General features: G+C 34.2%; 1 protein-coding gene and 1 pseudogene across 2 annotated transcripts in view; one reads left to right on the forward strand and one right to left on the reverse strand.

The window, feature by feature from the left end:
• Positions 1–15,836, reverse strand: part of RAD54B (RAD54 homolog B) — a 142,932-nt gene that overhangs the window by 39,310 nt on the left and 87,786 nt on the right. For both annotated transcript variants that reach the window (XM_077167218.1, XM_077167217.1), the window contains exons 5-8: positions 13,922–14,203; positions 11,171–11,333; positions 2,084–2,309; positions 1,611–1,818 (exon numbers count right to left, since the gene is read on the reverse strand). In XM_077167218.1, coding sequence (XP_077023333.1) covers positions 1,611–1,818; positions 2,084–2,309; positions 11,171–11,333; positions 13,922–14,203 — 879 coding nt within the window. The remainder of the gene's footprint in view (positions 1–1,610; positions 1,819–2,083; positions 2,310–11,170; positions 11,334–13,921; positions 14,204–15,836) is intronic.
• Positions 6,963–8,289, forward strand: LOC143686384 (vacuolar protein sorting-associated protein 4B pseudogene; annotated as a pseudogene).

Here is a 15,836-nt window from a genome sequence, read left to right on the forward strand (position 1 = left end):
TTTCAAAAGAAAATTATTTGGCTTCAAAGAGGAACCTATTCTATTTTTATCATTTTCCTTCAGTGCTTTTCAGTAATCTTTATTCCTCACTGTTTGGAGATGCTTGGAACTCAACAGACGCTGCCATGAGATGTCAAGCAAGCCAGAACCTGGAGAGACAGATGCCAACTGACAAAGGTGTTTCTAACCCATGGACCTTCCTTGAATTAAGGTAACCTCTTGTTGGTTTGTATTAATTTGGGCATTTTCATTGCCTCAGAACTGTAAACTTGTAACTAATTAAATTCCCCTTTTTAAAAGTTGTTCTAGTTCTGATGTATCACATTCCAGCAGCTAGCAAATGCCCCTTATGGTCCTACTTTTTTTACTCCATAACTGCTACTCCTCTTTAAGTAAGTGATATTGACTCTATACTGGGGAGAAAAGACAAACACTTCTCTGTGTTTGAACCTTGTCCTTTGATCTTTATTATCACTGACTAAATTTGAAGAATATAAAAGTCATTTAATATTTCTCAAAGTCATTTTTTAAAGGTATGTATAGTTTTAAAAACCACTTTTGGTAATGATTAATACAATCTAACACAAATTGGAAGTCAAATTATGATGAATTGCTAAAGGATAGGTACCCTCTCCACGCCAACTTAATGAGATAAGATTACAGGGAATTTACTCTAGGGTACACTCCTACACTAAGGCTGTAGAACAGAAAACAAGTTGTTGAACACACCATTTCTTTCTCCTCATTTGAACTTCAGAGAAGAACTCTGACATGAATAAAGGACACATGAAAGACAAAAATGATATGAAATTATAATATAATAAGAATAATTACACCCTGCTCATTCCTTTCAAATGGATTAACGGTGGCAGAGATTAGAGTAGAAAATGGAGAGGTCTTAAAATATTAGTAACGAATACAACTCTCTTTTCTGTTGCCAAAATGGCAAATTAGAAGGGCCAACCAAGACCAAGGTGAGATATAGGGGGAAAGTTATATTTATCTACTCAGGCCTGATTCTTAAATTAAGTTAAAGGAGTGGGTAGGAAAGGATCCTGGTACTCCTACATGGTCCATCCACCTAGCCAGAGTCTGGGCCAGAAATTATGTCAGCAACAAACCATAAGCATGTAGCACATACATATAAAAATAACTGGTATTTATTAAACATTTATCATGTGTCAGATAGTTTTCCAAGAACTTTATATGGTTTAATTCATTTGGCCCTCAAAACAACTCTATGAAATAGAGGGTGTTATTATTTCATGTCATTGTTAAAGAAACTGAAGCACAAATAAATAACTTGCCCAAAGTTGCATAGCCAATAAATGTCAGAATAGGGTTAAAAAAGCACAGGCATTAAGCCCAGATTCCATAAACTTAAGCCAAGATCCCATAAACTTAACCACTGTGGTTATTCCTCAAAGACCCCAAAATCTGGGTTGCAGACTTGAAGACTAAGAATCCCATCAACATTCAACAAAGGTTTACTTGTATTAAATCTATCCAAAAATGACACCAACACCAGCAGATGTCAAGTGTCACATTGTAAGTCTTATATGTTCACTAAGCAAAAATTCCATTATATATTCACAAAAATGAATACTAACCAGTTAGTATTATTCTTTTCTTACAAGAGAGGCTAATAAGGGCTGTACTTGTCTTAATGGCACTGTTCTTCAAACGATGCCCTTCATCACAGATTAGAAGATTAAATTTTATATTCTTAATTTGATCTAGGGAACGAAGTAGCATTTCATAACTGATGATAAGAACAGAATAAAATGAACAGTTGACGAATTCTTCTACTCTGTGGTCCTGGGGGGGAAAAAGATGATACTTTCAAAAGTCACGGGCAGAAACTTTATGAAATCAAATCTGAGCAGCATATATCTGATAACCACTTATAAAATATAAGAATATGTTAACTCAAGACCAAAGTGTAAGCTATGACTTCATTTTTATACAAAGGGGTAGAGAGTTACATACCTGGAAATATTGCAATATAGAGTAAAAACTGCAAAACTGATTTGAAAAGGTGATGATTTAAAAATGACTAAGATTAAACCTTTAAGTGTCTTACCTGATCTACAGTAAATATCTTGATCCTTTCACTTCCTAGCCATTTTAGAAATTCTTTCCTCCAGTTATTTATCAAGCTTCCAGGTGTGACAATAAGTGTCTTCTTTATTACTGGCTTGCCTCCATAGGGTCCCTGACACTGTAGAGTCCAGATGAGTGAAACACATTGCAATGTTTTCCCTAAACCCATTTCATCAGCAAGAATAGCTCCACATCTGCCATTCACTCTGTTAAAAATAATTACACTTCTTTAATCACAATAGGAAAATATTTCATGCATGCAGAATCACCACCTATTTGTGAAGAACTAGAAGCTGATATTTCATGATTATGACAAATTCTACCCCCACTGAAGACTTTCTAGTATGTCATTCAGCTGACTTACAACCCATCTCTCTTCTCCATCTCTGATAATTATATTAATTATATGCTGATAACTAAATTATTAAAACATAAATATGAAATTGGACACTTGAATCTAAATCATCAGTTACCATTATATGTATATATTTAGAGAGACTACCAATTTTACATCTGCATTTGGGTAATTTAACTATAACTGTGTTTTTCATCACAGTTTACTAGTTTTTATAAATTTCAGTATTAGATATTAAAATTGTTTAAAACATATAATAGCTCCAATAGATCTATTGTGTTATATTTATGATTCACAACCTTTAAAATAGCTCCCTGACCTTTAGCAAACAATGACAATTTAATAAACTCAATTTACTAAAAGTCTGTTGTCCTACAGACCTACTAGTTTAAAACAATTTAAGACAAAATGTTATTAAGAATATTATTAGTAATACCATGCATTTTTATATCACTATATTTTCAAGTCCTTTGATACACTGAAAGTCACAAGCTCCAAAGAAATTAAGGACATTACTAAAAAAATAAGCATAGTTTGTTCATTTCTTTTTATTTCTTATTGCTAGAAATAATAACCAAAGGCAATTTTAAATTTCTATTTCAAGGAGTATAGAAAATATTATAAACTTGAATTATAATCAGTGTAATCTTTCTAGGTCAACAATTTGACACTGCAGGGTCAAATGCCAGCTACAGAGAGAAAAGAGGTAGAGAGAAGGTAGGAGGAAGGAACAGGATGGTTTCACTGAGAAGTCAATGCACCTTGAGCAGGGTTTTAAAGGATGAATAGGAAACTACTACAATAATAGGGTAGTTCAATATAGGTGGAGCTTGGTCTAAATTCCAAGAAAAGAAATACAAGAATATGAAGCTAGTTAGGTAGCAAAAGAGAAAGGATGAGGGTACTTATCCTGGCTCTTGGACTCTAGGTCAGTGTGCCCCTAATATTAGTTTTTTATGACTACCATCATCATGATTTTTTGTCATAGATATGATACCATTTGACTATTATTTATTTATTATATTTCTTAAAAGCAACTCATTTTAAAAATTTTTTATTAATTAAAAAAAATTACAAGAAGCACAAACATTCCCAACACATACACTCAGCAATTCACAATATCATCACATAGTTGCATATTCATCACATGATCATTTCCCACACATTTGCATCAATTCAGAAAAAGACATAAAAAGACAACAGAAAAAAAAATTTTTTTTACATACCATACCCCTTACCTCTCCCTTTTATTGATCGCTAGCATTTCAAACTAAATTTATTTTAACATTTGTTCCCTCTATTATTTATTTTTATTCCACATATTCTACTCATCTGTTGACAAGGTAGATAAAAGGAGCATCAGACACAAGGTTTTCACAATCACACAGTCACACTGTAAAAGCTATATCATTATACAATCATCATTAAGAAACATGGCTACTGGAACACAGCTCTACATTTTCAGGCAGTTCCCTCCAGCCTCTCCATTACATCTTGAATAACAAGATGATATCTACTTGATGCATAAGAATAACCTCCAGGATAACCTCTTGACTCTGTTTGGAATCTCTCAGCCATTGACACTTTGTCTCATTTCCCTCTTCCCCCTTTTGGTCGAGAAGGTTTTCTCAATCCCTTGATGCTAAATCTCAGCTCATTCTAGGGTTTTTCTCAATCCCTTGATGCTGAGTCTCGGCTCATTCCAAGATCTCTGTCCCATGTTGCCAGGAAGGTCCACACCCCTGGGGGTCATGTCCGAAGCAGAGAGGGGGTTGGTGGTGAGGCTGCTCATCGTGTTGGCTGGAGAGAGAGGCCACATCTGAACAACAAAAGAGGCTCTCTTGGGGGTGACTCTTACGCCTAAAGTTTAAGTAGACTTGACCTATCCTTTGTGGGGTTAACTTTCATATGAACAAACCCCAAGACTGGGGGCTCTGCCGATAGCAACTCACTTTTTATACTCATTAACTATACTACTATTTAAATAAAAAGACAAGGCTTTGCCACATACCACCTAAAATATTCTCACACACCACCAGTGAAGTGCACATCACAGATTGGGAAACACTGCTCTAAGTTCTAAAAGTCTCTGAATGATTTTAAACATGTTCAGTATTGCTTTACAAAAAAATCAAGCTGGTAGAATAGATTTGTAGAATGGATTTGAAGGGCATTAGCAGATACACAAGTTACGAGGCACTGCAATTGTCTAGATAAATTATGATATTTCTATGAGACGGTTACTGAAGCTGTTGCCAGAAGAGATTAGGAATCAGATGTTAATTAGAAAGTTAAAATAACTAAAAGGGCAGTTTTGATTAGATTTAGAAAGTGAGATAAAAGAAATGAAGTATGAGTCACAGTCCAACTGAGATGAGACCTTCAAAAGGAAGAGCAGATTTGAGAGGGAAGATGAATATAATTCAAGTTTCTAGGAGACAGTATTATCTTAACCTGCCATCTTTCAATGGGTTGGAAGAGTTAAGTGGAAACTACACTCCCAAATCCCTATTAAACGACATTTAAAAAAATCAAGAGCTGGGTGGTGCAACGGCAGCTCAATGGCAGAATTCTCACCTGCCATGCCAGAGACCCGGGTTCGATTCCCAGAGCCTGCCCATGCCAAAAAGAAACAGAAAAAGAGCTTAAAAAAATCAAGAGCTTATATGTTTATGTTTAAAACCAAAACAAAAAACAAAAAAGGACTGGAAGGAAATAAACCAAGATGCTAGCAAACACCTTAACTGTTGTTTTCTTCTTTCTGTTTTTATTCCTGCTATCTTCGAAAATATCTTTAAGAACACTACTACTTTTTATTAAATATTAAAAGGGAAGAATGAACTGTGGAAAGATATTGGAGTAAGAAGCCCCAGAAATTAGTCTTTCCACCAAAACAACCATTAAACTAGAAAAACTGTCTGAATCAACTATTTTGAAACTCTGGAGTCTAGTAGAACACTGTACAGCATCCAAGAAAGAACTGAAAGAAGTTGGTAAATTGCAGTAAATACTAGTGATTTCACCCACCCTGCAGCAGCTACCATTCCCCAACTCCCAGCCTTGTGGCAGGCAGCAGTGAGAACTGTAGCCAAGGCTCCGGGTGGAGCTTGCTCGTGCCAGGGTAAGCTATAAAGACAAAGTCCTCCAAACTCCAGGGGTATGTTATTTGATCCATGATTACTGCTTTTGACAGTTACTTCAGATTGCTGGGGGCTGGTTTGGGGGGCCAATCCTGCTCAAACTCTTTCAAAACATTGAAGAGGAAGAAACACTATCTAACCCATTCTATGAAACCAATATCACCTTCATACTAATACCAGAGAAAGATACCACAAGAAAAGAAAACCACAGATTCCAACAGCACATTAAAAGTACATCAAGTAGGATTTATTCCAGTTATGCAAGGGTGGTTCAACATAAGAAAATCAATTAATGTAATATACCACATTAACAGGGCAAAGGAAAAAAACCATATGACCTTTTCAATTGACACAGAAAAGGAATTTGACAATTATCAGGCACCACTTCTTCATAAAAATGCTTAGAAAACTAGTAATAGAAAGAAACTTCCTTAATTTGATAAAGGGCATACATGAAAAACTACTGCTAACATACTCAATGGTGAAAGATTGAATACTCTCCCTCTAAGATCAGAAACAAGACAAGAATCCCCACTGTCACCAATGTTATTCACCAATGACCTGGAAGTTTAGTCACAGCAAATAAACAAGAGAAAGAAATACAAGGCATGCAAACTGGAAAGGAAGAGGTGAAATTTTCCCTATTTGCAGATGAAATAATTCTACAGAGAGAAAATCCTGAACAAAGCTACTAGGACTGAAAAATGAACTCAAGAAAGCGGTAGGGCACACAAGATCAACATGCAAAAATCAGCAGTGTTTCTATACACTAGCAATGAATAATCTGAAGAAGTAAAGAAAAAATGCCATTTACAACAGCAACTAAAATAATCAAATATCTAGAAATAAATTTAATCAAGGATATAAAAAGCTTATACATGGAAAACTACAAGACACTGCTAAAAGAAATAAAAAATGCCCTTAATAAAATGGATGGACATTCCATGCTCATGGATTAGAGACAAATTATTAAGATGTCAATTCTACCCAAAGCGATTTACAGATTCAACACAGTCCTGATCAAAATTCCAAAAGCCTACTTTGCAAAAATGGAAAAGCCAATCAGCAAATATATATATGGATGATGAAGGGGCCCTATTTAGCCAAAGCCACTTTGAAAGGAAGAATGAAGTTGGAGGACTCATAGTTCCTGATCTTAAAACTTATTACAGAATTTTGTGAGGAGGGTCCTGCAGCTCATGGAGCTGGGTGTGGTTTTCCAAGTTCCAGAAGGGTAGGCGCCGCCAAGGGTCCAAGAGGCTGCAGCTGGACATTTAGGGTCATAATGGGAACAACTCAATGTCAATCCTGTTGGACCTCCCAGTCCCTTGTTCCTCCCTGGGAAATCACGTTGGATCTCCACGATGGCATCCACTTCGTCCAACCTCCAGAAAGCAATAGATCTTGCTAACAAAGCGGCACAAGAAGACAAAGCTGGGAACTATAAGGAAGCTCTTCAACTCTATCAACACACTGCATAGTATTTTCTCCTTGTACTTAAATACAAAACACACGGTGATAAAGCAAAGTATCAGGGCAAAGTGTACAGAATATCTTGACAGAGCAGAAAAACTAAAGGAGTACCTGAAAAAAAAAAGAGGAAAAAAACACAAAAACCAGTAAGAGGGACAACTGAGTGAGCAGATGAAAAGGAGAGTGACAATGGGGAAGGATGGAGAAGAAGAATCTGATGATCCTGAAAAAAAGAAACCACAGAATCAACTTCAAGGTGCCATTGTCATAGAGTGACCAAATGTGAAATGGAACGATGTGGCTGGTGTGGAGGGAGCCAGAGGCACTTAAGGAGGCTGTGATATTGCCTATTAAATTTCCCCATAGTTTCACAGCAAGAGAATATCTTGGAGGGGCAGTCTATTATTTGGGCCACCTTGAACAGGAAAATCCTATTTAGCCAAAACTGTAACAACAGAAGCAAACAACTCTACATTTTTTGTTTTTTCAATATCTTTCTCTGACCTTGTTTCTAAATGGCTAGTTGAAATTCTTAAAGGTAGTTAAGAATTTATTCCAACTTGCCAGAGAGAACAAACCTTCCATTAACTTCATTGTTGAAATTGATTCTTTTTGTGGTTGAAGAGGTAAAAATGAAAGATAAGCTGCATGTAGAATTAAGACAAAGTTCCTAGTTCAAATTCAAGGGATTGGTGTGGACAATGACAGAATTTTGGTTCTCAGAGCTACAAATATACCCTGGGTTCTGGATTCTGCCATTAGGTAAAGATTTGAGAAAACAATTTATATTCCTTTGCTTGAGGCCCATGCACAAACAGCAATATTTAAATTGTATTCAAAATAGTCTAACGGAAACAGATGTCTGAGAACTGGGAAGAAAACTGATGGTTATTCAGGGGCAGAAATAAGTACTAATGTACATGATGCACTTATACAGCCTGTTAGGAAAGTATAGTCAGCTACTCATTTTAAAAAGTTTCGTGGGCCATCCCAAGCTGACCCTAACAACAACATAGATGATCTGCTAATGCCCTGTTCTTCCAGTGATCCTGGTGCCACTGAAATGACAGGGTTTGATGTCCCTGGAGATAAGTTTTGGAGCAAGTTGTTTCCATGTCAGACATGTTACAGTCACTGCCTAGCACAAAACCTACAGTTAATGAATACAACTTGCTGAAATTAAAGAAGTTTACAGAAAATTTTGGCCAAGAAAGCTAAACCAAAGCAATAAGGAAGAGGTTTACCACATGTATTCTTTCTTTCATAGATTATTTTTTGCATTTCTTGGATGGCATTCAGATTATTTCCAAATTCTCTATGCCACAGGGATACATAAATCTCACTTCAGAGCTCCTTTAAGTTCTATATTGTACCTTTCCTCTGTTATCTATTAAATGCTATTAACAAAAATTACAGAGTAATGAGTTACGAGGAAATGAGTGATATATGAATGACAAATAATAGAAATTACCCAGGAAAAGGGAGATTGCAATTAATTGACATACAAATATTTTAAAATTTTATGAATGGTGTTCTTAGCAAAAAGCATTTATCATTTTTTTGACTAATATGAAATAGGGTTTTGTTTATAGTTTGGAAAAAATTCTTAAATATCATTCTTATTCTCAAAGTAAAATTTATTTACTGTATTCAAAATTTTAAATGATAGACTCTGTTCTCAGGGATGGACAGTATCTGATAAGACAGTAATAAGCACTATGTTTCAGTTTGAAAGATTTGAACTGTATTATAGTCAGTGAGCACCTTAACTATAAAATTGATTTCTGAGAGGATGACGTTTTTTTCTCTTTGTGGATTTAAATATTTCATTAAAAGAAACAAGCTTGGGCGGGCCGTGGTGGCTCAGCGGGCAAAGTGCTTGCCTGCCATGCCGGAGGACCTCGGTTCGATTCCCGGCCCCAGCCCATGTAAAAAACAAACAAACAAACAAAATACAATAAAAAACAAGAAAATGTTTAAAGATGTTTCCCTTTCTTCCTCCCTTCCTTCCTTTCATCCTTCCTTCCTTCTCTCTGTCTTTCCTTCCCTTCCTCCCTCTCTCAAAAAAAAAAAAAAAAAGAAACAAGCTTTATATTCTAACTAAATGATACCTTTCACTGTACAATCTCAAGGGAACAATTTTCTAAATTAGGCATTGTCTCTACCCTGAAGAAGGCAGTGTCTATTTTGGTATCTTTTTTTATGGTAGGTTTGACCAAAACAGGTGGTAAATAAGCATACGATTTTTAAATAACTCATGAAATACTGTAAATAGGAAACTTTGCTAACAAGGAAATGGCAAACTGTGCTAACAAGGAAATGGCTTCCCTTTGGATTATGGGAAGTACCTACTGTGTGATGTGTATATGTATTTGTGTGTCTGTGTATGTGTGTGTGTGTATAATTTTTTTAAATATAGGCTAGAAAGGGTCTTGTCTTTTACTTTTTAAGGCAGTGTTTAAGGGCAGTGTTTAAGCTGGCCACACATACATTATCAGTGTAATGCTTTATGAAGCATTAGAAATGCATGGAGCCTATTAAATAATAAAATACAGACATAATATTATGTTATTTTAATATCTTCAAATAATCTGTGGATGTATATTAAAACACTTCAGCATCAACACTAAGTTGTGTCTTATACATCTGCGTTGGCTATAAATGCAAAAGATAATTAGTTAACTAGAATGAGGTATTTTAATTACTCATTCTATTCTAATAAATTACTCATTTATTAAATAAATACAGTAATTAATTGCTGTAAAGTTCTACTTTGCAAATGCTATAGAATAACTTGGATTTTAAGGTATATTTGCACATTTTACATGTTATGCCATCTGGTTGCCTTTGGGTTTTCTGTACAGAATGTTTTTGTTGATATTAAATGGAAATCATGGGTCTGAAATATGCTGTTCTTATGTGAAGTAAATTGATATAACCTATTATTGGCTATTAAAACAAACAAACAAGCAAAAAACTTATTACAAAACCACAGTAACCAAACAGCATAGTACTGGCACAAGGACAGACATATAGACCAATGGAATCAAAGTGAGAGATCATAAATAAACCCTTACAGCCTTTGGCTAACTGATGTTTAACAAGGTGCCAAGACTACTCAACTGGGGAGAAAAAATCTCTTCAACAAATAGTGCTAGGAAAATTGGATGTTCATAAACAAAAGAATAAAAGAGGACTCCTACCTCATACCATATATAGAAATCAACTAAAGATGGATCAAAGACCTAAATATAACAACCAGAACCATAAAACCCCTAGAAGAAAACATAGGAAAATATCTTTAGGATCTTGTATTAGACAATGTTTCTCAGACTTTACACTCAAAGCACAAGCAACAAAAATAAATAAACTCTATTTTGCACATGATTGGTCTGTAACCTACAATTTCTCTAATTGAAAAGAGATAAGAATTCCATATTCTTTCTAAGCAGAATAAAGGCTTCTTCCATTTTACTCCCACAACCCTTTATCATATTCATAGGGAGCTCTTATTATACTAGATTAAGGTTGGTTGTTTCTATCTATTTCCAAAAATAGTTTATAAGCTACTTAAGAGTAAGCACCATGGTCCTGACACTTGTATGTTCAGTTCCTGAAAGTATGCCTGGCACATTCCACCTGTCAAGAACTATGTGGGGCTTAAGGCAAAGCCAAACTGGATCAGGATGGGTCTTATTTCATTATGACTGGAGTCATAAGGAGACGCGCAGCAGGAGGGGCAGAAATCAGAGGTGGAGACAGAAAAAGGCAGATGCACCATTGGACAGAGGCAGAGATTGAGCCATCCCTGGACCATTACAGGCTTAGGAGAAACTATGGTCTTCCTATACTTTCATATAGCACTCCAAGCTTTCAAAACTTGAGACTATTTGTTGTTTAAGCCAATCCATTCTGCAATATTAAATTAAGACAATCCACTTTTGGAATAAGTGCATGAAAAAGTACCATTTGCTTTCCTATGAACTAAAATTCATGGTGTACCTCTGACACTCATTCTATCAGTCTCTTCCCAGAAAACAAAACGTTACAGGTTAAATCACAACTTGGATGAGGCGCAACAAATGATTTCTTTTCCTACCTCATTCCCATTACACATTCATAAAGAAATGTGATCCCTTCTTTCTGATGTGGTCGAAGATGACAGACCAGGTAAGGATCTATCACTACATCCATAAGAGGGAAACAGTTCTTATTGAACATCCACTGATGATTCTTGTCTGGTCGTGGCATAACAAGAGAATCTTGAAAAAAAATGTAAAAGCATAATTAAAATGTATTGTAATTTAACTTTGCCAGCGAATACATTATCTTCCTTTAATTACTCATAAGATAGAACTTTTTGCCATCATTTGCATCCCCAAAAATATTTGAAAATTATTAGCAATAATAAGAAAGCATACAAAATTAAAATTTTTAAAAAAAATCTCAAGCCTATTTATGTAAGATTTCATGCAAAGAATTACAAAGAGCTTTCCAGACTTCAAATGCACACAGGTGCTTCAAAACCACTGAAATTCACTGTTGTCTAATAAGGAATTCATCTAGTGCTGAGAAAAGGTCAATCACAACATCCAACAGTTCAGTATTCAGAGCAAACAACTATTTCCACAGAAAAAAACAGGATGGAATTTTGCCAAGATGTATTTGCCAATGTTCAGAGTCTCTTGTTCTTTCATAAACATCCTCTATACTTTCAGTCCCACACACACTAACAACAACCATTACTCTTATTAATCAGAAGAACAGAGAAAGGATGACACATTTTCTATTGACTTAACCACCATTTGCTTAGTTAATTACTGCATTCATGAATGTCAAATTTCTGAACCTTAGCAAAGCAGCATGAAATAATTATCAAATAATAATGTAATTCTTTAGAAACATAATTGCACAATTTAAAAGATGTGTTTAAATATCACCCAAAAAGGTAAATTCAAATATAACTAGAAAGTAGGCTCAACTGACAACTCTGAAATAATATAATCAAAATCAAAATACCCATTAAAATATTTTTTGGATATTTTTGCATGTCTATATCATGATTAAAAACTGAATTAGATTAAAAATAGACAAAAAAGAAGAAAAACTAAAGGCAAAGAGATGAGAAGAGAAGGATAAAAAGAGGAAATATAGTCACAGAAATAAGAGTTTGGTCATGTTTAATGTTAATGATGACCCAGAGGAAAGATTTCTGTGGATCTTCCTAGGTTTCTGAGCTACTGAAAAGAACTCTCTCATCTTTGAGATCAATTTCTAATAGGTAGAGCATTAGGGAGTGACTACGGAAACTTTAGCCCTTGGCCTTCCTCTGCATTCCAGTAGCAAAACAAGAGCATACTCCTTGTGGATTTCCAACCAAGAAATGGCCCTATTTTTTCTATCTTTTAAAAAAGGGGAAAAGGGGAAGACAAGAGTTGGAGAAGATCATACACTGCTCAAGAAAGAGGGATCTAAGATTCATATATCTATGAATACATATATACATACATACATATATATACATATTTATATAAAAATTACCACAGTAAAATTTTTCATTCACTCACTCACAGATATTTATTGAATGCAGTATATGCCAGGCACTCTAAGTCTCTGTGGTGGGTATTAGGACCTACATTTTACAGATGAACATGCAAAATATTACTGAGGTTAAGTGATTACTCTAAGAAATCAAGGAACCACTTGGTTTACTGGCAAAACCAGGATGCTTACAGACTTGGAGTAAATACAGCAATGCTTTCAGTTCCTCCACAGTCCTCTGCTGTGTAATAAAAAGGCAGAGAGAAAAGTAAGTAAAAAGGAGAAGGGAAATATTAAGAGAACTGGTGGGACAGACAAAATATTTGGATAAAAAGAAAAATCAGAAGAATAAGCTTCTAATCTCTATATTTCAATTAAGTTTCTGGGGTAAGCTGAAATCATAGAAGCAGGAATTTGAAATTTTGGATTTTTATCCCAATTATGGCACTGACTATTCGAATTTAGGTAAATCAATTCGTCTTTCTGGGCTTCAGTTTGCTAAAATGCAAAGTGAAGGGACTAATCTAAATAAATCTCAAAAGCCTCCTTATCTCAAAAACATTATATTCCTATAATATTTAAAAAGGGAAAGAATTAAAATTATTTTTATATACTTCTATTTTTCTTCTATTATGAAAGAAGCCTACTCTAACCTCTAACTTTCACATTCTCTTCATTACAACTCAAATTTACTTGCCTGTCTCTTCACCAAATTAGAAGCTCTGGGGGAGGTCAACTTTACTTATGAGTCCAATGCATCAAAGACACTAAAATATTTATTGTGTGAACAATTAATACAAAAAAAAAAAAACCTGAAAAGTTTCAGGTTTTTTAAAATTAAATTCATTAATGTGAAAACTAACTAATTGAATTTTCACATGTAAAATTTGAATTCTTTGCATGATATCTCACCATTTAATATTTTCATACAGTACTGCATGTAATCAAGGCAAAGGATCATTAACTTGTAGAATAAACAATTCTGATTCATAAATTCACTAATTTTTCTCCTTAATAAAGTTGTCATATTTTATTCTAACTTATACACACATGTATGTATACATCTACCATTTATGTATTTTTCCCTTCAAAACAAATAGTATTTGGGGATTCTTGGGATTATACATTTACATATGAAATAATTCCCAATATTTTTACTTCAAAATTATCCCTGGTTTTCAGATTATTTATCTGAAGAATATATACTTTAACCTGAAAATTTTATAATAAACTCTAAACCTGACATTCACATACCAAAAATCTTTTAACAATGAAAAACAGAATATACAAACTAATTTTTAAATCTTACTTGGTGCATATGGGTCATGACGAGGTTTACAATTTTGAAAACTATTTGGTTTATTTTCCTTTGAACTTGGTTTACAGACACTTTTGAAAGAGTTAGTGAAACACTTCTGAGTAGGCTGAGAAGAACTTGAGATAGCAGGACTTCCTCCACCAAGCTGAAAACAGTTGCCACTGTTGAATTCATCTGGAGAGATTACACCCATGACTTCTATTTCTTTTCCACCAATCATCAGAGTGTGTCCCTCATCAATCTTTTCAAGATCTTTGAATTTATATCCAATGCCTTACATTGAGAAGGAAAAAAAGTTAATTTACTGACACACAGCTCTATGATTACTTAATTAGTGATGCCAAAGTCACCTTTTCTTATATTCTCTCTTAATAAATGAAATGGAAACTGTGTTTTTAATTCTAATAGCCTTGTATAAGCCACTACCCAGAATGGACAGAAACATAATTTATCATTTTAGTTAACAACAACAACAAAAAAAACAATAAAAATCAAAAGAAATAAATACTAAAACAGCTATAAAAAGTAGCCAAGCTTTAGAGAAAACAACTTTATTCTGTCTTGTTATGAATACATAGCATGCTATATAATCTTATAGTTTTGCTATCTCTAGTCTGTGGAAAATCAAGCCAAGAAATGGGTTTGGTAAGCTATAGGGGCCATTCTTTCTTATGAGCAAACCAGAAAAAGAGTGTTGCTTCTATAGTTCCATTTGGAAACATGAAGAACTAGGGATGATAACAGTTGTTACCACAAATAGTACTGAATTGTTCTGCATAAAATAGGAAGGTTAGAAAGCAGTTGTGGCAAGAGGCCACTGATATTCCAAATTCTAGCTTGCTTTTTTTTTTTTAATTTGACATGAGAACATTTTTGCTTGTATTATATATTTCCAGTTATATAAAAGCATTGTGTCCTCTAATGCCTAATATAATGATACATTTCACTAAACATAAAAAATGCCCTTTTTATTCCCTTATAAAAGATTCAGGTGTGTACTGATTTATATGAAAGAACTTAAAAAACTTTCCATCACAGTAGCCTAAAGGACTATTCTGTAGTAACATGAAGTCAGGAACGGCTTGATGCCATTATTAAAAGTAGTAATATGGGCCAGTAAAAAGCAATTTCTTAGATCTGGGGAATGTCAATCTACCTCTTTAATTCAAAAGGGGATATTTTATAATTTCATGTTTTTTTTTTTAATTAGTATTAATTCAACAGACACTAAGCATTGACATGTGTAAAGTACTAGGGGAAATAAATATGAGCAAGTCAGTCAGTGTGCTCTGAGTGAGCTCATTAACCAGATAGATAGTGATGCACTTTTAGACTCATACTGATCTACACTAATTGCATAGTTACTATGCCATTAGGAGAGGCAGAAACTGTGTATACCATAAACTTATTGTAAATTCAGAAAAACACTAACAACTGTCATATTTTAGAAAATGAGAACCTGTTCAACAGGTTGGAAACTGTTATAACTTGCCCTATTAAAACTGGGCTAAAATTTATAATCTGTACATTTGTAATTAGTATACATCTTAAATTATTTGTAGTGAGTACATCTTTAATTTTATTGATCGAATATGGAGATAAATTACTTAGCTGATATTCCTAAAAGCAACCCCTCCATCCCCCAAACTACTGTCTCAATGCAACAGTAGCTTGACACCAAGACAAACCATTTAATCTTAGAAAATGTCAAAATAATTGAATATACCCAGCCATTTCATTGTTGGAGAAAATGAGCTAGCATAGGTCAAAAGACTATCAGACTGACTAAATACTGTAAAACAATTTTATCATACACAGTTTTGGCATGAAAATCGCTTAAAAAAATTTTTTTTAATCTATCCCTTTACAAAACCCAATTATATTTCAATCCTGTAACCAGAGGTAC

Source organism: Tamandua tetradactyla, chromosome 6 (genome assembly GCF_023851605.1).
Source record: "Tamandua tetradactyla isolate mTamTet1 chromosome 6, mTamTet1.pri, whole genome shotgun sequence".
Lineage (NCBI taxonomy): Eukaryota > Metazoa > Chordata > Mammalia > Pilosa > Myrmecophagidae > Tamandua > Tamandua tetradactyla.